The 22,425-nt window shown below is 39.3% G+C and overlaps 3 protein-coding genes and 1 long non-coding RNA gene across 8 annotated transcripts; 2 read left to right on the top strand and 2 right to left on the bottom strand.

Moving 5' to 3' along the window:
- The first annotated feature begins 369 nt into the window (after window positions 1-369).
- LOC136268034 (4-hydroxyphenylpyruvate dioxygenase-like protein) lies at window positions 370-3,668 on the top strand. The gene is made up of 4 exons (XM_066063267.1): window positions 370-1,118; window positions 2,201-2,361; window positions 2,417-2,520; window positions 3,441-3,668. The coding sequence occupies exons 1-4, from the start codon at window positions 416-418 to the stop codon at window positions 3,592-3,594; spliced, it is 1,122 nt and encodes a 373-aa protein (XP_065919339.1). The 5' UTR covers window positions 370-415; the 3' UTR covers window positions 3,595-3,668.
- Window positions 3,602-6,643, bottom strand: LOC136268031 (tetratricopeptide repeat protein 14-like). 2 transcript variants are annotated; one of them, XM_066063262.1, is made up of 14 exons: window positions 6,550-6,643; window positions 5,938-6,504; window positions 5,821-5,897; window positions 5,643-5,768; window positions 5,504-5,591; window positions 5,231-5,307; window positions 5,148-5,185; window positions 4,960-5,097; window positions 4,788-4,859; window positions 4,548-4,667; window positions 4,376-4,498; window positions 4,207-4,318; window positions 3,825-3,925; window positions 3,602-3,773 (listed from the first exon to the last, which is right to left on the bottom strand). In XM_066063262.1, the coding sequence occupies exons 1-14, from the start codon at window positions 6,572-6,574 to the stop codon at window positions 3,656-3,658; spliced, it is 1,782 nt and encodes a 593-aa protein (XP_065919334.1). In that variant the 5' UTR covers window positions 6,575-6,643; the 3' UTR covers window positions 3,602-3,655. The 2 variants fall into 2 exon arrangements, with proteins under 2 accessions (XP_065919334.1, XP_065919333.1); XM_066063261.1 differs by having other exon boundaries at window positions 3,602-3,925.
- Window positions 6,303-13,407, top strand: LOC136268032 (solute carrier family 49 member A3-like). 4 transcript variants are annotated; one of them, XM_066063265.1, is made up of 10 exons: window positions 6,304-6,690; window positions 6,833-6,950; window positions 8,079-8,237; window positions 9,573-9,798; window positions 10,074-10,156; window positions 10,206-10,343; window positions 10,394-10,510; window positions 10,682-10,834; window positions 12,763-12,920; window positions 13,047-13,407. In XM_066063265.1, exons 1-10 carry the CDS (start codon window positions 6,668-6,670, stop codon window positions 13,327-13,329), a joined length of 1,458 nt encoding a protein of 485 aa, XP_065919337.1. In that variant the 5' UTR covers window positions 6,304-6,667; the 3' UTR covers window positions 13,330-13,407. The 4 variants fall into 4 exon arrangements, with proteins under 4 accessions (XP_065919335.1, XP_065919337.1, XP_065919338.1 ...); XM_066063266.1 differs by having other exon boundaries at window positions 6,586-6,684; XM_066063264.1 differs by having other exon boundaries at window positions 6,594-6,690; window positions 6,736-6,950.
- LOC136268035 (uncharacterized) lies at window positions 12,295-22,304 on the bottom strand. Its single transcript, XR_010706850.1, has 2 exons — window positions 22,218-22,304; window positions 12,295-14,320 (listed from the first exon to the last, which is right to left on the bottom strand). It is a non-coding gene; the product is annotated as an uncharacterized lncRNA (long non-coding RNA).
- Window positions 22,305-22,425: the final 121 nt, after the last annotated feature.

The raw sequence follows: 22,425 nt of genomic DNA, 5'->3' as shown, positions 1-22,425 counted from the left end.
CATCACAGTCCCAATCCTGCAATAGTTTCAAAATGTGTACATGCGACTGGAACTTCTTTTAAATCAGTAATATCTCATATCACCAGCTGACTATACATATATATGTACTAGTTGTTATAATACACACACGCACACTGGCACACACACACTTTTTAAGGTAATTTCAAGGCCAGTATCGCTTAGTAAGTGTTTCTGTATAAATATGTCAGTATGTTGTACCTGTTCTCATTGTTAGCGTGTGGTGTTAAAACTTACCTCCTACAAAGTCATTTAGGTATCACTTGTTAGTTGCATCATAGATAATATATATCTTCGGTCTGAACGAGTCTGAACCCTTTCTAAATAAGCGCCTGCGCATTAAGAGGATTAAGTATTAATTTTGATTAGCGCTGGCCCGACTGGACACAAAGTGTTCATGGCGGAACTTTACGGCTTAGAATTTCTTTGTGCTGATGTGAGAAAAGCAGAAAAGCTGTTCGTAGAAAGATTAAGCCTTGTTACTGTGGCAACTTGTGGACAAAATGTTGTTCTACAGCGAAATGAAGTGTTACTTGTTTTGAGACCAGCAACGTGCGAAAAAGATAGAGACATATTGCATAAGTCAGGCACAATCTGCAATAACGTGGTTTTCAAGGTTCCCCAGCTACATGCTGCATACGACAGGGCGACCAGAGCTGGAGCTAAGGTTGTACACCAACCACGGAGCTTGACGGATGTGGGTGGCACCGTCGGCACCTTCACCATCTCCTCCCCGTTTACAAATGTCACCCATACTGTAGTGAACACCGACAAATACAATGGTATCTATCTCCCTGGATACGAACTGAGTATTACTAGTGGGGCCAGTGACACTACTTGCAGTGGAATCAGCCATGTCGACCACATTGCTTATGCATGCAACACAGGTTCTTCAGAAAGTGTACTGAAGTGGTATGAAGACTGTTTGGGATTTACAAGGTTCAGACTAGGAGCTGAAAGTGATCAATTAACCGTAGACTGCAGTGGTGGTGGATTAAAACTTTTAGCTATGGAGTACTGGCGTTGTGCTGAGAAGGGAGTAAGATCTGGTGGAGTGAATGATATCAAGTTAGTGTTAGTAGAGTCTCTTCCAAACTCTGGTAAGTGTTAAAATGTTAAATTTGGTAACACAGAATTCAGAATTGTCTTACTATTTCAAACACTCTAATAGAACATACAGCAAACTGACAAAGTGGTCTTAATATCCTGTGCTGCATAGGTGGGATAGCGCTTATAGACACACGCAAATATTTGATCTTATTTAACAGCTCTCTGTTCCAGTAGAGTATTAATTTTATCAAAAACAAACTTAAAAGTACAAGCTATACTGGTAATAAAACATTAATATGAATTATCAACAAGTGTCATAATTGCTTTTTTTATGCAACTTCGAAAAATTTTTTTGTTGTGGCAAACTAGGGCTACAATAAATTACTTGTTGAGTGGTCCCTCCATTAACGCCTTTAATTATCCTAACTGTGGAAGTTAGAGAATTTTAACTGAGCTCTGTTCATAATATGTATGGTCCTTATCTAAGGAGGCATTTCCAAACTGATTTTGGTACGCTTAACGTCATAATGACGCTAACTTCAGACCCCCTCCCCCCCCCCCTCCTTAACATCACACTATGAAAACAATGCACTTAAGCACAAAATGCTTTATTCTTTACCTGAAAGCATAGTCTACAAACAGTATAGCTGCTTAATCACATCACTTTCTCTGTTTACACTGCTTTAATAAAAATTATACATCATGGGCTGAACCCCCTCCCCCTTAACGTAATTATAACGTTAAGTGTACCAAAATCAGTTTGGAGATGCCCCCTAACACACCTAGCACCCAATGAGTTTGGATAATGGAGGGACTGCCTGTAGTTTACAAATTTCTGGATACTACTGTAAATTTCAGAAGACTGAGAAAACTTCATAGTAGTCCCCAGGTGAGATCCACAATCACCTGCTTATTAATAAGGACTAACCTGGAAGTGGTTAGGTTCCACTGTAATAACAAAATTATTTTATTCCTTATCATTTACTAACTGTAATCTGTCCTAGTCAATCGTGTGTTACTCAGTACGGTGAGCTCTAACAAACTTGAAATATGTCATTTCTGTATAACAAGACTAGTACCTCAGACTAGGTAGTTTTCACAGTACAGTTCTAATAGAACACTTTGTATGCAGGTAGAAACCAGGTTTCAACCTTTTTATCTAACAACAATGGTCCTGGGGTGCAACACATTGCTTTCCACACCAGTGATATTATCTCAACAACAGCTACCCTAAGGGAACAAGGCTTATCCATTATCTACCCACCAGTGGAGTACTATTCTTTACCTTTACCAGTGAGTGCTAGCACTGAAGTTGTGCTGTTGTGACTGCTGTATGTGTGTGCTGTAGATTGCATCCATTGTTGATCTAGTTGGTCACAATACAAGATCGTTGCAGGAGAATGGCATATTGCTGGATGCCGAGGCTGATGAGAGTTCTCCCAACTCCAAAAGGTTGTGTGAACACCATACCACACGTTGCATACTACACAACACCCATAACAGATGTAAAAAGGAGCCCCTTTTTCATATTAAAAACTCGTTATTGTGATATCCGTGCTTTCTTTCCATTATGGAACACAAGGGATGGTACATATTTAAAACCTTATTTCATTACTGCATAGTGTAATCAAATGAAACAGTTAGAGCTGTGGCCTGGACCAAGTGTCTATTACTGATTATCAGCTCCCTATAATCAGTGAATTGATCAATTAGTCATCATTTTTGTATATTTTAACAGAGTTTCCATTTATCCACAGATTGGTTGATAAAGGGACTCAGTAATGTATAGTGCCATCTTCCTACACTTTAGTGCACCCGAAAAGAATAATAAAAAGTGGTAACATATCCCACTGAACTGGTTATGGAGGAGGTTAGTTACACATCATAAGGGTAGGCTGTATACTTTATAGCCTAAATGTTTTGAGGTGTTGGTGATGTTTTGGGGGTTAACAGCAAAACTTTTATCCTTGAAATATTTAGATCTCCATATATATATTAAATAAGATAGTGCAAATTTTATTCCAGCATATTCTTGAGAATATTCCCCCTTTGGCTATAATTGTGCAACCAACCACTGGGCTTGAAGTTGGTACTGTTATTTTGTCACATTCACAAGACGTAGAAGACCACAAAGTATCTAGGTGAAGGGCTCTAGGAACTACGTAAAATTTGCACATTGGAAAAATACTAAAGTGTTGGAGCTGAACTTTTCTTTGTCATGAAATCTGTGATGATATGTGACCAACCTCATCTATGGCCTGATTATAATCACCCTTAGCAACAGCTTATTAATTATAAGTGATGTCACGGCCTTAACAATGAATACTCTAGTGTACACTTAATACACAGTGGCCACTATTCTTTTGTTGCAGACATTTGATGCAGGTTTTCACTGAGCCACTGTTTGACAGGGACACATTCTTTATTGAACTAATTCAGCGATGCGGTGCTACTGGGTTTGGTGCAGCCAACATTACTGCTCTTTATCACGCACTAGAACTACACCTGAAGACCTCAGGACAATAGGGAACTATTGTAGGCAATATATTATTCATTATTTATTTTGTAAACTAATGAATTAATGAACTTATTCAGCATCACTTTGTGAAGATGAACTAGACTCTGTTTCATGTGTTGCATGTTTTTTCCTTTTCTTTCCTTCTTTTCTTCGTTTCTTCTTGTGCTTTTTATCAGACAATTTTCTCCTGTATAGAGGTGATAGAGCATTGAGATGCTGCAAGCAACATGGACATGACCTTGATTTTGATTCATCCTCCATAAGCTTTCTCAATTTTGCAGCGAGTTTTGCCTTCTTCCTTTGCTTTTCCTCCTCCTCTTTACGCTTTACTGCAGCCACCTCACATCACATAACCCACAACACAAACCCCATGTGTACATATTGGCACACAACATTTTACACATACCCACCAACAGTTTTACAGTACATTTCCAGTATATCAGAAGTGGTTCACCCACCACAGTGACATCATCAGGACAGCATCATAGTAGGAAGTTAATGTTATTCCAGTCCACACAACATTGGAGGGAAATAGAAAAGTACAAACAAGCATTTCTCAAAATAATAATTCAGAAATTCAATCCCAAACAATGATGTACTGCATGTTTAGTACAGAATACCTGTGCCTCAAGGTAGTGTAGTCTTCTCTTGGGAGACTCCAAGTCTGGATCATCTGCTAATGCTTCTCGGTAGCAATGCATGGCAGCTTGGATATCACCTCTCTCTTCAAGCCTGCAATATGAATAGTTAACTACTACCCATCAGCATAGTTGTGTCTCAGTGACTAACTGTTTGCCATAAGCTTCTTGAGTTTCTGCTAGATATTTCTTAGCATTTGAATGGTTGTTATTGATGGTCAGAGCTTTTACAAAGTCACCGATAGCTTTCTTATACTGTCCTTTGTTGGCAACACTGTTAGGAAAAACTGATTACGACTATCAAATCCTTTAACTCTACCCACAGAGCTCCTCGTGCCACAAGGCCTTCAACATTTTCACCATCAATTTCTAAAGCATGGTCGAGGTATTTCATTGCCTTCTCATGTTCACCGGCCTTGAAATGTTTTACTCCTGTGGCAACACTACAGAATATACAACAGCAGGAAGAAACTTAATATAGGCAGGCAATGAAAACAAGAAATACTCAATGTAGTGGTTGAGCTAAATTCTCAGACCAACCTATGATCAGTGTGTACACTCACTTTTCCATGGACCATTTTTTCCGTTGTCGTTTCTTCAGTAAATTATAGTAATCTCCTTCAGGATACTTGGCACTACAGTACATAACAGACACGCATGTGTGCACCACACAAGCACGCACACACAGAGACACCTCTACACTACATACACACATATGCTCACACATGCACTCACTGGTGCAGCTCTGATACAAGGGAAGGCAGTTGTGTACGCTGCACCCCCAGCTTCTCCACCAAGTTATCAATACAGTGAGGATTAGAGAGGCCTGGATCACTGGCCATGAAGTAGTCAAAATCATCTTCCTTGGCTGGCCTACAAGAAAAGCAGCAGTAAAAATGTCAACACTTTCAGACCATCCTTACCTTGATGGTTTAGGTGGGGCTATTCCTTCAAGGTAGCCCTAGGGTAGTGTTAAGTGGTGAGGTTAACAAACAATTGTAGGTACCAGCTTTAGGTGAGTTGAGTCGGACTGTATTGTAAGGAATACTTTCTCTTCATCTGGTATAACCTGTATGACTTGAGCTAAAATGCATCAAATGAAGAATTATTACACCACATTCTATAAGGAGACTCATTAGAACTGCTATGTTATAGATAGAATGCATTGCCAAAGGTTTCTATGCTATTTAGCGACCCTAGACCAATGTGGGTAAGCAGGTTCTAACTTGTGTAGAACCTCATTAGTGTATTCTAAGTGTTTAGAAATTTCCCTCTATACCTCTTAACACATCTCCAGGTTGCAAGTCATTCATGAGACAGTCTCGGTCATCTACAGTTGATGCTAGATTCTTTATACTGATAAAACCCTAAACAGTAAATGCCACAACTAGCTACTAAATTACAACTAGCATACATACCTGGATATCCAGGTCACTGATATATCGATGTTTATCACCTCCTTCAAAGCTGTCAATTTGCACATAAACACCATAAGATTTTTTGTAGTCCACATGTCCTAATATAATATCATCTGGAGCTATGAGCTGCCAAATACAGCAATAAAATATCACTATCTTTAGTAACCAATCAGGATACCTCAAAAAATCTCTCCCTTCTAAGTGAGGACAAGGTTTGTGTGTAGTACTCCAAAGGTTCCATACATGCAAAACAGTCTGTAAGAATGACATTATCCCTGTTAACAACATCTCTTACCTTCATCATTGCTAAGGGAGGGGAGATTTAGTGGTGCAGATCTGATGTTACGTATCATCGAAGCTTTAATAGTAGTGAACTTTTTAAGCTTCTTTTCAAAGTCAATACTATTATATTGTTGTTGAGTTAGTGAAGTGTTCGACACTGGACTATTGCCATGGTTATGAGGAGAGCTATTTGAACTACTACTTGTACTAGATGAAGAGTATTCTGTCTTGAGAGCTGACAATGGTGGTTGTACATCACTTGGTTTATGACTTGATGGTGAAGTCTTATCATCATCACTGTCATCAATATCATCTATGCTACCTAATTGCTCACGTGCATGTTCCAAAGTCTCACGTGAACCATCGCTGGCATCACGTAACGTAGTACCTATGTTTCTATCATCTTTCTTATCACTTGTGACCGCTGTACTAAGTTGTGGTGGCTGCTGCGTCCAGCCAGCATAACTGTACCCCCACTGTGAGGTTGGGTAGTACATTGGTGGCATATTGGAGGCGGCAGCAGCATAGTAATGTGGAGGGTACCACATAGGAGCTACGTTATCTTCTTGGTTGCTTCCATCTAAATTATTGACGGCTAACACGTGGCTACACATAGTATTCTCACCTTTAGAACTGGAGGTACCTGCCATTGTAAGCTCTGTATTCTAATAATTCATGCGGCAGTTTCAGACAATGGTGGCCATTAGATAGAACATCCGTACGTCCACGATAAGGTTTCACTTATGGAGAACATGGTGAAGTACGGGTATGTAGGGTAAATTAGTGACCAGTTAACAAGCCAGTACAGTAGGTGGGGTGGTGTGCATGAATATTTAAATGTCGGAAGAGGTGGAATTGATGTCCTTGATGGACGATGGCACAACTAGTGACAGTGATTGTCCTGATAGGTCCGATGGAGTGGTGAACAGCGCAGAAGTACCTGCAGCAGCTCACAAATATGTCACCTATCATCGACGATGGTACCTGCTGGCTAGCCTTGCAGTGTTGGCTCTCAGCAATGGAATGGTGTGTTCTTGTCTGTACAAGTCGCCTCGGTACAAGTGTAGTTTAGATGCATATCCTGAAATATTTATGGAAACTGATGTTTTTCATAAACTATATTAAATATTTGGACTCTCATGGAGAATTAGAACCAAGATTCCAGTAGATGCGTTGAGAATTGGATTCTAAACTGTTGTTCATCCTGACTCCTAGCTAGACCATTTCAGCTACAGTTTTTCTGAAATATTTAGATCCCTAGCCATTCCTCTACTTCACTGAAATATCAATTCCACCATATAATGCTCATTAAAATGAATTGGGAGTCCAAATAATTCAATATAGAAATGTTATTTCCTTGTGGATTTGTCACTTAAAAATTGTAACACATGGAAAGCAATTTTAGATTTTAAACTGAAGTTTGAGTATATATTGCAGGCATATTTAGACCTCCAGTCCTATTTCTGAAACTATATGAACCCCCTAGCATCTTTGACAATGCTGTGTGCGAAGCACTCAAGTTCTTTCTAGAGGAGTCTGGGGCATGCTTAAGTATTTGGCATCCTCAGATTAATTCTGAATTAAGGAATTTCACCATACTGACCATCCTATTAAAGCAACTGACTGCTCTATTAGAGTATTTAGATAATTAAAAACATGAAGTTGAGGCTGGCACCCTGTTGCCTCTCCAGCTCTGTGGAATAACTTAATTGTATCACTATACAACTTATGTTGAAGGTTGAATGACACTCGTGTAAACTGGGTGAGCAGTTTAAAAAGAACTTCATGGTAACAAAAGTTTTTTTACATGAGAGAGGGAGATAAAATATTTAAAGGTGGAAAATTCAGCAAAATTTGGACTGAGAGAACAAATATTAAATGTTCCATGCACAGGTTTTCTTTCACTAGTCCTGCCCAGGAGGAAATACCTGTACCTACTCAAGTATCTGAGTGGTACACAGGTACCAGATGCTCGTATGACTCTTGCTCACATGAAAGTTGGGCAAAAATCTGGTTAGTGGCTATGCCAGACTTCTGATATACTTGGCAGCAATAGCTATATTTTGCATAGCTACTGAAGGCTGTTTGTGAGTGTGTGGTTTGCCATTACTTGTGTGCAATGTATGTAATTCTTATTGTGTACCACTCATGTAGATGTGGTTGACATATGCTCCCATTCCAAGCAGAACAGCAGATTTCTATGACATCACAGTGTCTCAAGTAGACTTGTTTTCCATCTGCTACTTTGTTGTCAGCTTAATTGTTGGTTTTATAGCAATATGGCTCATTGAAAGAGCTGGACTACGTTTTGCGGTAAGTTTATGAACTTGTAGTGTTTGTAGGACTTGTTTATGTATACACCTGTTGATGTTTATATAATTTTTGATAATAATATAAAAATCAGAAATAATTTTGTGTGTCTGTTGTAGTTACTGTGGGATAATGTCAGTATACCTTGTGTATATTCTATGAGTCTGTTTCTACTCTTTATAACAACTTGAGATACTTAAGTTATCTATTGAGACCTACTGTGCCTTTACTTTAAATTGTTTTACCAAGGGTTAATAAATTGAGAGAAGCGTGTCAAACACCATAATTATAGTCTTGTAACAAATGAGCAAGGATATACAATGGACAGTACTCCTTCAATTACAGTATGGTAATATGGCTCCATGATAACAGAGTTGAAAATACCCTGCCCTCTGTTATTAGTTTCTCAGCCATGGTTTTTTACAGGGTAATCCTCACAGTTATCAGCCATGCTGTTTACAACAGTACTCTTATATAGCACACATCACATGCCCTCATGTCTGCAATGATATTTGTGGTTAAATGGAAAATTTTACTGGTCAGTTCACCAAAAGGAAGCCATTTAACTTTCATGTAGTCAATTGTTACATGACCATACAGCATTAGACACTCTACTCTGTTCTATTATTAACTCTTGATTTTACCAATGACTGTTTCTCTTGCTTAATAGGATTATCATGAAGTTATTATATCACCATTATACACACACTTGCACTTTTACTTCTGATGGTGTTTGTGTACAATGTATGCCTCATATTGGACCTTTTTGAGCCACCAAGTTGGTTGGGTAAAATTTTCATCATTGTAAAATATTTGTATAAATGTGTAATTCTTTAGAGTTCAGCTATTCGCTATAATGCTGTACATATATTATATGTACTAGTATATTTTACATGTAGTAGGGATTCAAGCAATAAAACGTAGTACAACAATAGTGATGATATTACACTGGTCATGTCCATCTGCTTCTTTCCTTGTGGTTAGTATGGCTCCAGTAAAGTTTAACAATCCAAACATTTAATGTCTGAATTAGCAGCTCAAGCTTCGAGCCCCTTTAGTATCTGTGTAGTATTTAGTTAGTCAGTCAATCAACAGAAATTCCACTAGATATATTTTTAAATTTTGTTGCGACTTGTTGGAAGTGTTTTTGGTCATACTGAAGGTATTTTTGGGCTTGTTTATACCTCACCAATACTGTCAAGGTCCATTGTTCTGGTCATTAAGAATGTGCAAACCTCCATGATCCCTAGTATACAATACTACTGTACTGTATGATATGCAAGTGTTATAAAGCTGTGTATTTTAATATTATACTAATTATTGCTTGTGACAATGTAGGTCATGTTAGGGGCTTTGTTAAATTTAGTCGGTGCTAGTTTGAGAGTTGTCAGTACTATTAGTGGACTGCGTCACAGTGAAGGGAACTATGCATTTGTTGTTGCTCTAACAGGACAAGTTTTCACTGCCATTGCTCAACCATTCTTCCTCTACTCACCAACTAAACTATCTTTCACATGGTTTAGTGAAAAACAGAGAGCCGTGGCTACCATGGTAACTAGTATGGGTGAGTTGTACATACATTAGCAATGTGTCTTTTGAGAGCAGTATTAGAACTACAGTGGAATACCCTCAAAAAATGATTCCTTAAGTGTGGACATCTTAACAATTACTCAGTCCGTGGTCCCACTTGTGTTAGTGTACACATATTAGACCCCTGAATTTGAAATCAGGACACCTCACCAGTAAGGCAGTTCAGTTCAGCATCATTTCAATTTCACTGTATGTAGTCACACTGCACTCTATGTCTCATTCAGTTAGTTCATTCTTTTCTCCCCATAGCCAATCCCATTGGTATTGGGGTAATTTATGTGATAGCTCCTCGTATAGTCAATGATGATCCAGCACACCAGATCCCCACACTGGTAATGCTAACCTTACACTTGACATTGTGTTCATATTATTCTTTAATAGCTATGGATATGTGCCATCTCAGCTGCTATCGGATTTGGTCTGTCACTGATGTGGCTGTTACTCGGCAGCAAACCACCCACACCACCTGGTCCTTGTGCAGATGACATCAAAGTGCCTTTCTTACGTGGACTAAAAGAAGTAAACATAACGTGATACGCAGGATTGCTAGGTAGTTGTGTTGTTTACAGGTCATGTGTAATCGGTCATTCTGGTGGCTGATAATAATATGGGGAGCTGGGTCAGGTTTGTTTAATGGTCTCCTAACTCTCCTGCCTCAATTCCTGTGCACATACGGCTACTCTGAAGTGAGTGAATTTATTAGAATTGTTATTGATAGATATGTATAAGACTGTAATGTATACTTTTCTGTGTCCTTGAGTCGCTTCATCAAGGCCTACTCATAATAATATAAACATTTAATCTTGAACATCTCCACTGATGTGACATTGTGTATTGTTGTGTTTGCTGCACTGTAGATGTATTCCGGTACATGGGGAGGCGTCTTGGTGTTCGTTGGACTCGTGGGAGCCTTTGTATCTGGTGTAATCATTGATGTCACCAAAAACTTTGAGGGTGTGGCCAAAGTGATGTGTGCTTTTGCATTAATCTGCTTCATTTGGTTCCTAGAGGTAAGAATTTCTTTTAGTACTTATATAAGCTGCAGATACAGATATTCAATTTCATTTAGAAAATGCATGCTTACTGACACCTACAAGATGTTAGTGAACATGTTCTCCTTATGCTCCTTTTGTAATGTAAATATAGCATATACAGTGGAACCTCAGCTATCTGAACCTCTTGGGACCAGGGGTGGTCCATAAGTCTGAAAAGTCCATACCGTATAGCCTAAATATTTCGAGAGGTACGTTGAGCAATGTTTCCTAATTAAATTTTTTTTTGCAGATTTGCAAACACTTCCAAAATGTATTAGACTAATGGAGGTCTAAATATTTCAAGGATAAAATGTTCGCTGGGTAACCCCCAAAACCATGAAATCAGCCAAAAAATTTCCCCCTCAAAATATTTAGGCTATATAGTATCTCTGAAACTGTGTATAAATAACCCTAAAATAGCATAAAGAACATTGGTTAAAATATTGTTCAACATTCAACTATCCTAATAGAACAGTCACTACTCTAATAGAGCAGTCATTTCCGTAGTTTGGGTTAACCAAGAATCCAGATAAATGGGGTTTGGATAACTGAGGTTCCACTGTAGTGGGATTTTGTCATGATAGAAATTTTTCTTGATTTTCATGAATTGACAGCTATAATTTTCCCTCAAAATATTATATTAAAGCTTTGGGGCTGGCCTTCTGTGAGGCTGGACACAATACCAGCCTTCTTCTGTGAGGGCAAATGGCCAGCCTTCTGAGAGGGTAAATAAAGAACTGTAGACTTAGTGCCAGAAACTGTACACGTCACAGCCTAGCTGAACACACCACTGAGATAGTTGTGATCATGTGGCCAACTGCTGCACATCTTAAAACATCACCGCAACGTAACTAGCTATTGATATGCTGTTATTGACAGGGTAACATCAAACCAATCACAATATCGTAAATTTTCATTGTAAAAGTTTGTAGACATTGCATGGTACCAATTCATAAAACTTTCTACCGTCAAAGAAAACCTGCTATACAATATTGTTTTAGTGATAATGTCACGTTAACTTTTTAAAGTACACTTTGTGGATGGCTTTGTGTGCCTTTCTGTATCAGATTATTTATCGGTTAAATATATCATTTTATCTGCATTTCAATAAATTTCATAGTTAATATTTATATCAATACATCACCTAGTAGTAATATTTACTGATTACAGTTAAAATTGTATTAATGCCTGTATCACTGTCTTGAATATTGCAATATGACCATGTATTGATATGTTGTCCCATCTCTACTTCATGTTTGTTTGTGGGAAAGTCCCTTGAACAATAACATGGGATTTCCCACGTAGCTATGTCATCCATATCAAGGCCTGAAATTATATTTTGGAAATGATCCAACAAATCCCATTACGTGGTCGGACATACTCTATAGTACTGTACAAAAACCTGCTAAAAAAATTAGAATCTGTACACCTGTATCTTGTTTTATCACTCAAATCAGAATCAATGCACTGTTTTTTTTTTGCTTTTCTTTTAATTATAGCATAGCTTACTTTTCTATTAGAATATCATACATGGCGGTTGTATTAGGCTGACAGAGTATCTCGATTTTGCTGAGTGAGCCTCTGGTAGAGGTATATTGCATGATAGATCATGTAAAAGGTGTAGTAACCATGTCTTGTTTTCTGGTTGTGGTCACCATTCTTATGTTTTCTTTAGCAAATTGATCATTATAAGTGAGGCTATCTCCATCTTGCAGTAGCCTAAACACTTCAAATGATTTTGTGGCATCTATAAGTCAATGGTGATTTTGTAAAGGTTAAATTAATGCTAAATTTGTATGATACTTGTGTCATCATATGCTTAAAATCTGTTAAATCTGTAATGCTCCCTTGAAATCTTATGGTATGTATTTATATAGTACAGAAGTTTCCTTACTGTTTTTTAGGTGTTCAGTTTGGAGGATGAACCTGTGTTAATAGCATTTTCTTTGTGCTCTTTTGGCTTCTTTGGGTTTGCACTAATGCCTGTATGTCTGGAGTTGGGTGTGGAACTGACGTATCCTGTTGCTGAGGCAACCAGTTCTGGATTACTGTGGTCGGCAACGTAAGTGACTTGTACACACATACATGCATACACACTCATGCACTACATGTGCACATGCTGGATGCACACAAACACACAAACAAATACACCTTCGTATCATTACTTTTTTATCTTATCAATTCACAGGCAATTAATGGGACTATTTCTCACAACAGTTGGTGAAGTAATGGAGAGAGACGTTTCTGAAGAACAAAAAGATCGAAGCAAGTGCTACGGCAACATAAAGCCAAAGGACTTGACCTATACTGGCCTGTTCTTTGCTGCCATTGGAGTAGCAGGCTACTTGTTGTTGGTGATTGGATTAAGACATCCAGTGTACAAGAGACTACAGGCTGAGAAGTCTGGTACATCATCCACTACTAATGGAGCCACATCGTCCACTACTAATAGAGCCGACAATCCTACATGATTTTTAGTTTTGTAATCATCATGTTCCTAAACTAAGTCAATTAAACAATGAAAGACTGCGGCTCATCTTTAAGTTTAAGCACTATGGTTTAAGAGGCTAAATGTATCACATGCATACATAGCATAGTGATCGAGGAACCTGTGCACTCATTGTACGTGTACAAGGAGCATGGCTTGGATGATGGCCTTGATGTTAGCAGCTTCAGAAGTACTTAGTCATCTCACCATTCCTAGATCTCAAGTGGAGTCATGGAAATGCCACTAGGACGGAGCCTATGGCAAAGTGACTGAAGTGGTAAAGAAGTTCACTCCTTATTACTCCAGCTAGCTAGCCCAACAGAAGCCACTAAAATAAGGATAACTTCCAAAGGGAATGCCGTCTCTGGAGTACAGCTAATCCAATTTAATTTCCTAATTTTTCCTTCTACTTGTTAGTCGATACTTAATGAAAATGGTGTATATATAAGTAGGCAACTGGCTATAGTGTTATTGGCTCTTGCTATATATTGGGTCGTGATTTTATCATGTGAATAATTACTGTCATGTGCTAACTCAGTCTAGGGCCTTTGGGGAACTCTAAAACAACCATCATTAAAAAATCCAATTTTTAAAACTACATATATAAATATTAGTTTAATAGGTGTGAGGCTCTCTTTTCAGTAGCTACAATACCAAAAGGGTCAGATTTGTTTAAGAATGAAAGACGTAATAAAGGTACACACTATATAGTTAGTCATTTTTCAATTTTTTTGAATGTATTCAGCTGACTTATCACCCCACAGCCTTTTGAATGGTATACAAGCTACTTATAATTATATACATCAAACAGTCCATGTAGCTATAACAGAAAATATCAATAAACTGAAACATGTGCATGCAGATAATAACTTTTACCTTGTTTACACGTGTGGCTGCATGTAGCTATAACAGTTGACCTGCATGCAGCATATATGCAGGTGGTCCCCCCATGTAATCCACTGGCTCAACATCACCTGAAGGTATACAATATACAGCTCAACTATATGTTCAACTTTTAAACTATTGTTATTATCAATTTTGTCAAAAGACCGGGTTGTACAAAAGGACAAGCCTGTAGGCGTACTTCCCAACTATAGTTTAAAAAGATGCACAAAGACTAATTTCAGGTGAATGTGTAATTGTAACACTACCCCCTCCACTTTTACAAAGATAAGTTTAAAATACAGTACACTAGTACTGTTAGCCACCAATCAGTGATGATATAATAGTGATGGGTAGCGTTGCTGATGATGCCACACTCAGTACCACTGAACTACTAGATGATACTACTGGCCAGTGGCTCAAAAGTGATGATCTTCCTCAACCACTTCACCACCCAGAATCAGTCATGGTGTAGTTGACACATTGTATGTGTAGTGTGTGGGGCAATGATGATGGTCCCTCTACAGCAGTGTATGCTGCTTCTCTTGGTGCTTTGTCTAGTCACCACCTACAGTGGTAAAATCTTGTAGATACTCCACATTATGCTTCAACTATTGTTTGTGTGAATAACGCACTATTATATGTATCAGAAGTATATAGCAGGGGTGGATCCAGGGGGGTTCAAAGGGTTCCATGGAACCCCCTTTTTGAAAGAACCTCTCTTACTCGAGATACTCTAATAGAACAGTCAAATCGAGATACTCTAATAGAGCAGTCACAGTAGTCTTTTGAGGAGCAGTGTAGCAAGCTATGTATACAGTTATTAATAAGGAAATGTAGTTGGTGAGGGCATCTATGGTGAGGGGCAGCTATTGTCAGCAGGTGATGAGGTTTTTTTCTTCTTTCTTTTTTGGTCTTCAACTTACAGCTAGGTTGAAGTTGCAATTCAAAAGTGGAACCCCCCTTTTTAAAAGTCTGGATCCGCCCCTGTATAGGTGGAAGGAAAGTGGAAAGAAGCCACTTACTAATGAAATTGCATCCTCAACTCTACAGCTACTACTCGGACACTCACCACAACTATCCCATTGGAGGTGACTGACACGGCTGTGGTGTGTGATAACAATTCCAGGCTAGTAGTGATTGGAGGAATGCTATATCAGGATTATACCTGAAGTGTGGATTGGAATTGTATCCTTTCAGTAGTGGTTCAGTGATGTGATGAAGTAACTGACGCTAATGTACACACACCTGTAGCCTGTAGCTGCCCATACATAGATGATTGCAGTATTCTCGGGGAAACCCCTGGATAAGATGACTAGTGGGTTAGGGTTACGTTGCTTTGCAAAAATGTGAATGCCTGGTGAGATCTTCCTTCCTATGAAAGGTCCTTTCACAGGGGACAGTGAAAAGAGGAGGGTCCCAGGCTTCCATGTGTCTGCCACAAAAGTGTTGATGTCCTGTCAGGTCTCCAGGATGCTTAAAGGTACAACTACATGTACAAGTAAAACTTTGAGTTAGAGAGGGTCTGTTAGCAGCACAGGCCTCCCCAACATCAACAGAAAAATGCATCTGTTCGCAAATTGTTGACCATCGCTGTCTATCTTGAGCAACCTTGAACCAATCTTCCTCAATCCCAAGTGTCCTTACATCCATCACTGCCAGATCTCTCCATCGTTTCTTATGGCCATGTCTTGGTCAGGTTTTAATCAGCTTACCAAAAAGTAAATGCTTAGGTATTCTATAATTATCCATCCGTGCCAAATTCCCTAGCCACCTACATCGATATCTCTCAATAATATCAGCCATGTTCTCATTCATTCCAAACTGACTAGCCAGTTCCTTAGATGTTATTCTTTCCTTCCATTGCCTAGTTCTAGACACACCCAAAATTACCCGGATACAGCGATTGTGAAAGCCCTCCAAACATCTAATACTAGGACTCTTCAGATCCATGCAATAAAGTAGACATCACTACAGCACGATACACACCTCTCTTAATCTGTACACTAAGAGCCCTATTATCAAAGATGGAGGGCCGCAAACATTCAAATGCTCTCGCAGCCTTGCCCAATCTTGCACTCACTTCATTGACAATTTCACCATCATTAGTGATGTTACTTCCAAGACAAGTGAAATTATCAACTGCAGCTATTACACCATCCTCCAACTGTACAGGCATGTTGTCCTTAGGGTACCCCATTGTCATCATTTTAAGCTAACAGTAAGTCCCCATCCTGCTGCTGTTGCTACAAAGGTCACAGCTACTCTCTTCACCCCTTGACTAGTGACTGCATACAATGCAAACTTTGACTCTGTAATTTCTGTATCCTCAAGCTTTGCTTTAACTGTTCTATCTCCCACAAGGTTCCTCCCTATCTTATACTTCACAGTGACTCCAGTGACTCCTCCAACAAGCAACCATTGCTGCAAAATACAAATTGAACAAAACTGGTGCCATGGTGCATCCTTATCTCAGCCCATTCCTAATGCAGTGGTGCCATCACACAGCAGTCATGCCATCATGACATGACCTGATCAGTGACATCACTGGACCACTACATTTCTGCAATACCTGCCACAAGGCCTCTCTAGATACTGAGTCATATGCCTGGCGGAGGTCAACAAAGAGTGCAGAAAAAGAGGCATCATGTTCTCTGCTCTTCTCAAATAACTGCCTAGCTGTAAAAATCATATCTACAGACCCTCTTCCCTTATGGAAGCCACACTGAGACTCAAGGAGGACCTTTTCGGCAATCAACTGAAGCCTATTTTGCAGTATATGTCCAACCAACTTTCCAACCACATCCAACAAACTGATTCCCCTCCAGTTATCACAATTCCTAAGATCTCCTTTCTTAGGAGGTATGGGAACAATTTCTGCATCTTTCCAGTCCTGAACTACACATCCTTCCTTCCATACCTCCTTCATTAACACCAATAATCTGTGCTGTATTTCTGGGCCTCCACAAAGTATTAATTCAGGTAAGATACCAGTCCTCCCTCCAGCCTTCCCCCATTTCATTTTCTCCATAGCATCTACCAGTTCATCAGAGGTAGGGGGATCATCAAGACATTACATTGCGGTTTCCCAGGATGGCATTTCATCAATTAATTCTTGATCACACTGACTGGTTACGTTCAGTACTTGGCTAAAATATCCATACCAAAGCTGTTTAAGCTCTTCAGGTCCTGTAGTACCATCTTGTCTGACAGAATGAGCAGGCTGTCTTCCATGAAAGGCTGCCAGCAACTTCTTAATACAATCCCATCTCAGTTTCCCATCTCGACTATCTCGACTATGCTCAGCATCACTGATCACCTTACTAATCCATGTCTCCTTAGCCTCATCCACAGCCCTTTTCACCAACCTCTAGCATAGTTGGAATTCACGCTTGGCAGAAGAACTCTGTAACTGCAAATACCTTTGACGAGTTCTAGCCTTGTCATCCAGTAGGGGTGTTAGTATATCTGTAGCATCAATAAACCAATCTGGCTGCTTCTCCCTTGCACATCCAACAGCTGCATCATAATGCACTCCTTTAATGCCTGCCACTGCTCCTCCACCGACTCTTCCTTGTTATATTGATGTTGAAGCAAGTGTTGTTCAAGGGATTGCTGGTATCTATTCTTTACTTCCCAACTTCTTAAGAGGTGGACTGCCAGAGGCACATGAGTAACACTACTCCTCTGCTTCCTAGAAATGTTCTACATTAACTTTCCTTTCACCAAATAGTTGTCTGTCCAACTGCAAGCACTCTTGCACACTCTTACATCAGTACACAACTGTCGCTGATCCTTCCTCATCATCACAAAGTCAATCACATGAGTCTGTTTAGTAGCAGGGTGTATCCATGTACCCAAGTGTATTGGCTTCTTCTCAAACCAAGTGCTCATTATGGTCAAACTACACAGCTCCAGGAGCTGTTCCACCAGCTTCATTACAAGTGCCAATACCATGCAATCCTCTGACCTCCCTCCAGACATCATCTTCAGATTCCCTTTTCCCAATTCGAGCATTAAAGTCACCTAGCACTGTCACAATATCACCAACAGGAAGAGCATCCAATGTGCATTGAAGATTATCAACAAACTTTGCCTTAACACCTGGAGGAGCCTTGGCTGTGGGAGTATATGCTGATATTAGTGATAGATACCTACTACTAGTCCACCTAGAACCTCCACATCGTCTATGTCCACGCTGCACAATCTGCAACCGAGCTGTCACTATTCTGGAACTGACAGCTTCCCTAGCATTCTTCCATACAGCAGTAGCACAATGATCAAGCACAATGCCTACACCTTCATTTCTCAAGAGTGGTTCACCATCAAAAGGCAAAGTGCACCCTGAATGTAACAAAGTAAATCCATCCGCATTCCAAACATCCTGACCAAACCATTTGGTTTCCTGTATACCAGCAACTGCCACAACTTCCTATCAACATAATGAGGTCCTGTGGACAATAGATGGCAAAAGTTGGGATTAGGTCTGACTCTACAGATCCTTCAATCATCTCCATCGCTCTCCATGAGAGTGCAAATGCTCCAAGTGGCAAATGAGATGGACTCAGAGCAAAGACTGCACCCTGAAAATAAGTTAAACACACTAGTCATACTCGTGCAAAAACACAACACACTTAACCTTAAGTTGCAAGCTTGAAGCAAGTAAACCGCCTTAAAGAACCTACTCCACATGTTCTAAAAAGCAGCCGTCAGCGTTCGCCAGCAACTTATGTTGCTGCCCAGGAACCACCATGAGGAGGTGCTGGCATGGTTCCTGTACACACATGTACGTGGTACGTGGTACATGGTATACACACACACACACACACACACACACACACACACACACACACACACACACACACACACACACACACACACACACACACACACACACACACACACACACACACACACACACACACACACACACACACACAACACACACACACACAACATACACACACACACACACACATACACACATGTACGTACACTTGCTTACAGCACTTTTGTTGCAGCAGCATTCACAGTTGTACAGTATTCACTATAATTATATAGCTCATATACATCAAAAATTCATTTAAAGAATTAAACTACATAATTATTATAAAGGGTTAAAAAATAAAGGAAAAAAGGAAGAAAAATGGTGGCAGAATCACTAAGGTACTACATATATATCTGTCTGCATGTGACATCAGTGATCATGACTGCTCTAATGGGTAAACTAGTTATTTGGTTTCAATGTTTATATGTGTCAAGTTGCATTTGAGCTGCACCATGCCTATAGCTCCATAACAAAGTATACAGCTAGTCATTCGTTTTATATGCATTTGGCTCAGTGTAGCTAACACTGAACTACTGAATGGTACTGCAGTGGTTGAAATGTGATGGTCTCCCTGAACCACTTCAATATCTACCTCAGTCATAGTAGGTGCCTAGGTGACAATGCCATTGGAGATAATACAGCAGAGTATATGCTATTTTGCTATGCTATCCAACTGAAGTGACAATCTCTTTTAGATACTCAAACGACAAATTATGTAAGCAATGTAGGTATATATAGAAGGGGCCGATAATAAAGTTTTCATCCTCAATTCTATACAGCTATACCACATGGACACCCATTGGAAGTAAATCCCACAGCTGTGCATGGTATGTGATTTTATGCATGACTGAAGGTAAATGCATGTTATAACTATGATAATTATACCAAGACCATGTAAAAGTAAATTTATTTACTCTGATCTTTTGACTGTGATTTCCTTTGCATCAGTTACAGTTGTAAGTTTTGAATAACGTAGTGAAAACAGCTTCTAGTGTTGTGTTTATTTGTATTTGTGATGTAATCCTCTGGGCAAGGAAGAACGGATTGCCTGGAGGTTTTGCATGGCAGTAAACAGCAGTACAGAATGTATGCCAAGCTCTTGAAGACAGTACAATGTCAACACTGGAGTAGGGCTACATGAGATGGTAGCTGCAGCAGAGGTGAAACAAGAGATAATATTGACTAGTTTGATTAAATGGCCACCTAATTGCACAAGTAAGTTGGTCACCCTATCACCAGCCAGTGGAAACACAATAATATCAATTTCAACGACTTATGCCAGTAAACAGCTTATACCATGCAGTATAGTGGGCTTGCATGCAACCATAAAACTGGATCAGGTTCAGACCCTATACCAATTAAAGCTATTTTCTCCTATATATTACTTGATACAGTGATACCCTCTTTGCTTTGAATGATGTGATCACTGACTGATCAAGATATAGAGTGGTGATACATCAGTGTCAAAGGCCAACAATATGATTATGATTATGATTATGATTATGATGTGATTTGGGTTGAGGCCTAGAAGCCTGTACACCCATTCAATTACATACATATACATACATAAATTAGATGCAATGAACAAAAATTAACTATGAATATAATTATTACATTAACATAAATCTATAGTCATAAAAGTAATTATCTATAGCTGATTTAAAATTATTTAATAAAGAATTTCCTACAATATCACTCGTAAGATTGTTCCAATCATTAATTACTCTAGTACCAAAATAGTTGACCCGACATGAAAGGTGGGCAGGGGGCTTAAGTAATTTATATGCATGACCTCTAGTTTGTGTATTGTGGGAGAAAGTAAAAAAGTTGGAGTGATCCAGATTGAAGTAATCGTTCAATATCTTGAAAAGAAATATTAAGTCACCACGTCTGTGCCTGTACAAAAGAGATGGTAAATTCATTGATGTCAGTCGATCTATGTAAGACTTGTCTCTTAAAGATGGTACTAGTTTTGTAGCACGCCGTTGCACACCCTCAAGTTTACGTTGATCTAATACATAATGGGGTCCCCAAATTACATTTCCGTATTCTAATATTGGTCGAACCATTGATTTGTACAACCGTGATAGTACAAATTCATTCAAATCGATAAATATGACGAATATTGTGTAGATGATGCTGCTTCCCATGTAAAATGAATATATATGGGTAGAGATTGTTGCAAGTGGTTCCAGCCCTCACCAGACTGATGATTATTGTACATATACACATGAAAATTTAATTTTGTATACCCAAGTGTTATTTAGTAGGTGTCCAGTAGACGTTTACAATTCCGACACATGATAGACTATTGACTCACTGCATGCATTGAATGGATACTTATATTCAAGACTGTTGGTTGGACTGTATATTACATCATAAACAAGGTACTGGAGAATGGTCAGACTGACAGCAAGATGAGGTGTATTGCTGCTGTTAGCCACCAGTCAATTATGGTACAAATGTGATGATCTCCCTGTACTGCTTTGCTACCCACATTCAGCCATAGCATATATGGGTGACACAGTGTGTGTGCGTGCGTGCATGCATGCTGGTTTCAGTGCAGATGATTGTTTCTCTGCAGAAGCATATTCTGCTCATCCTGATAATTTACTTCGTCTATAGCCAACTAAAATGGCAAAATCTTATGAAATCTTAGTTTCTTTCCATAGCATATCTCCCATACGTATATGACATGCACTGTTTGCTATAGTACAACATGGATATCTTCCTATTGTAACATTTTGAGATGATCTGTCAGTGCTGCTATCATAATATAATTTGACATTCAAAGGGGAGGGTTCAGAAAAACCTTGGAAGCTACCGTATGGAGGGAAACTTTGGCGCCATTAAAATTTGGCGAATTTGGCGATTGACCAAGAATTCGCCAAATTTTTCCCATCCAAATATTTTGGTGGCGAAGAAAATAGCAAACCAAGCCTCGAGCTAATCAATTTTCTACTCGACCAAGGGATGGTGGGCCAGGCATTACGCTAGAGCCAAGCCTGCCTCGACTACCTCACTAGGTAGCTAGTTACTGTACACGTGGTATCCTCAAACTTCACCTCGAAACGGGAATGACAAGTATAGCGAGTCCTACCATGTTAAGTACGATATTCGCTATTCCAGATGGTGTAGATCTACTGTCTATATAGTATTACCTTTTAGTTGGTAGCTGACTCCAGGCGGCGGCGAATCGCTGAGAGGCGTGACACTCTAGTTCTCTCTTCAGGCACATCGATTAGTGATCTAATAATTCAATACGGCGTGCGATTTGCTAACAATTCGCCAAATTTTATTTCGCCAACAGTGATATTTTGCTTGATTCGCCAAATTTTCCCCCCTCCAAAGTTTCCCTCCGTACGGTAC

Source organism: Dysidea avara, chromosome 10 (assembly GCF_963678975.1).
Source record: "Dysidea avara chromosome 10, odDysAvar1.4, whole genome shotgun sequence".
NCBI lineage: Eukaryota > Metazoa > Porifera > Demospongiae > Dictyoceratida > Dysideidae > Dysidea > Dysidea avara.
The sequence above is the reverse complement of the archived record's forward strand: the minus strand, read 5'-3'. Positions and strand labels throughout refer to the sequence as shown.

Bases quoted from the DNA above. Each gene is read 5' to 3' on its own strand.
- LOC136268034 (XM_066063267.1), top strand. From the start codon at position 416: ATGGCGGAACTTTACGGCTTAGAATTTCTTTGTGCTGATGTGAGAAAA. The intron at 2,362-2,416 runs GTGAGTGCTAGC...TGTGTGCTGTAG, and splicing joins ACTATTCTTTACCTTTACCA to ATTGCATCCATTGTTGATCT. The intron at 2,521-3,440 runs GTTGTGTGAACA...CTTTTGTTGCAG, and splicing joins AGTTCTCCCAACTCCAAAAG to ACATTTGATGCAGGTTTTCA.
- LOC136268031 (XM_066063261.1), bottom strand. From the start codon at position 6,574: ATGGCAGGTACCTCCAGTTCTAAAG. The intron at 5,186-5,230 runs GTACCTACAATT...ACACTACCCTAG, and splicing joins ACTCAACTCACCTAAAGCTG to GGCTACCTTGAAGGAATAGC. The intron at 4,668-4,787 runs GTGAGTGTACAC...TATATTCTGTAG, and splicing joins AAAAAATGGTCCATGGAAAA to TGTTGCCACAGGAGTAAAAC.
- LOC136268032 (XM_066063263.1), top strand. From the start codon at position 6,762: ATGTCGGAAGAGGTGGAATTGATGTCCTTGATGGACGATGGCACAACT. The intron at 10,511-10,681 runs GTGAGTGAATTT...GCTGCACTGTAG, and splicing joins GCACATACGGCTACTCTGAA to ATGTATTCCGGTACATGGGG. The intron at 10,835-12,762 runs GTAAGAATTTCT...ACTGTTTTTTAG, and splicing joins GCTTCATTTGGTTCCTAGAG to GTGTTCAGTTTGGAGGATGA.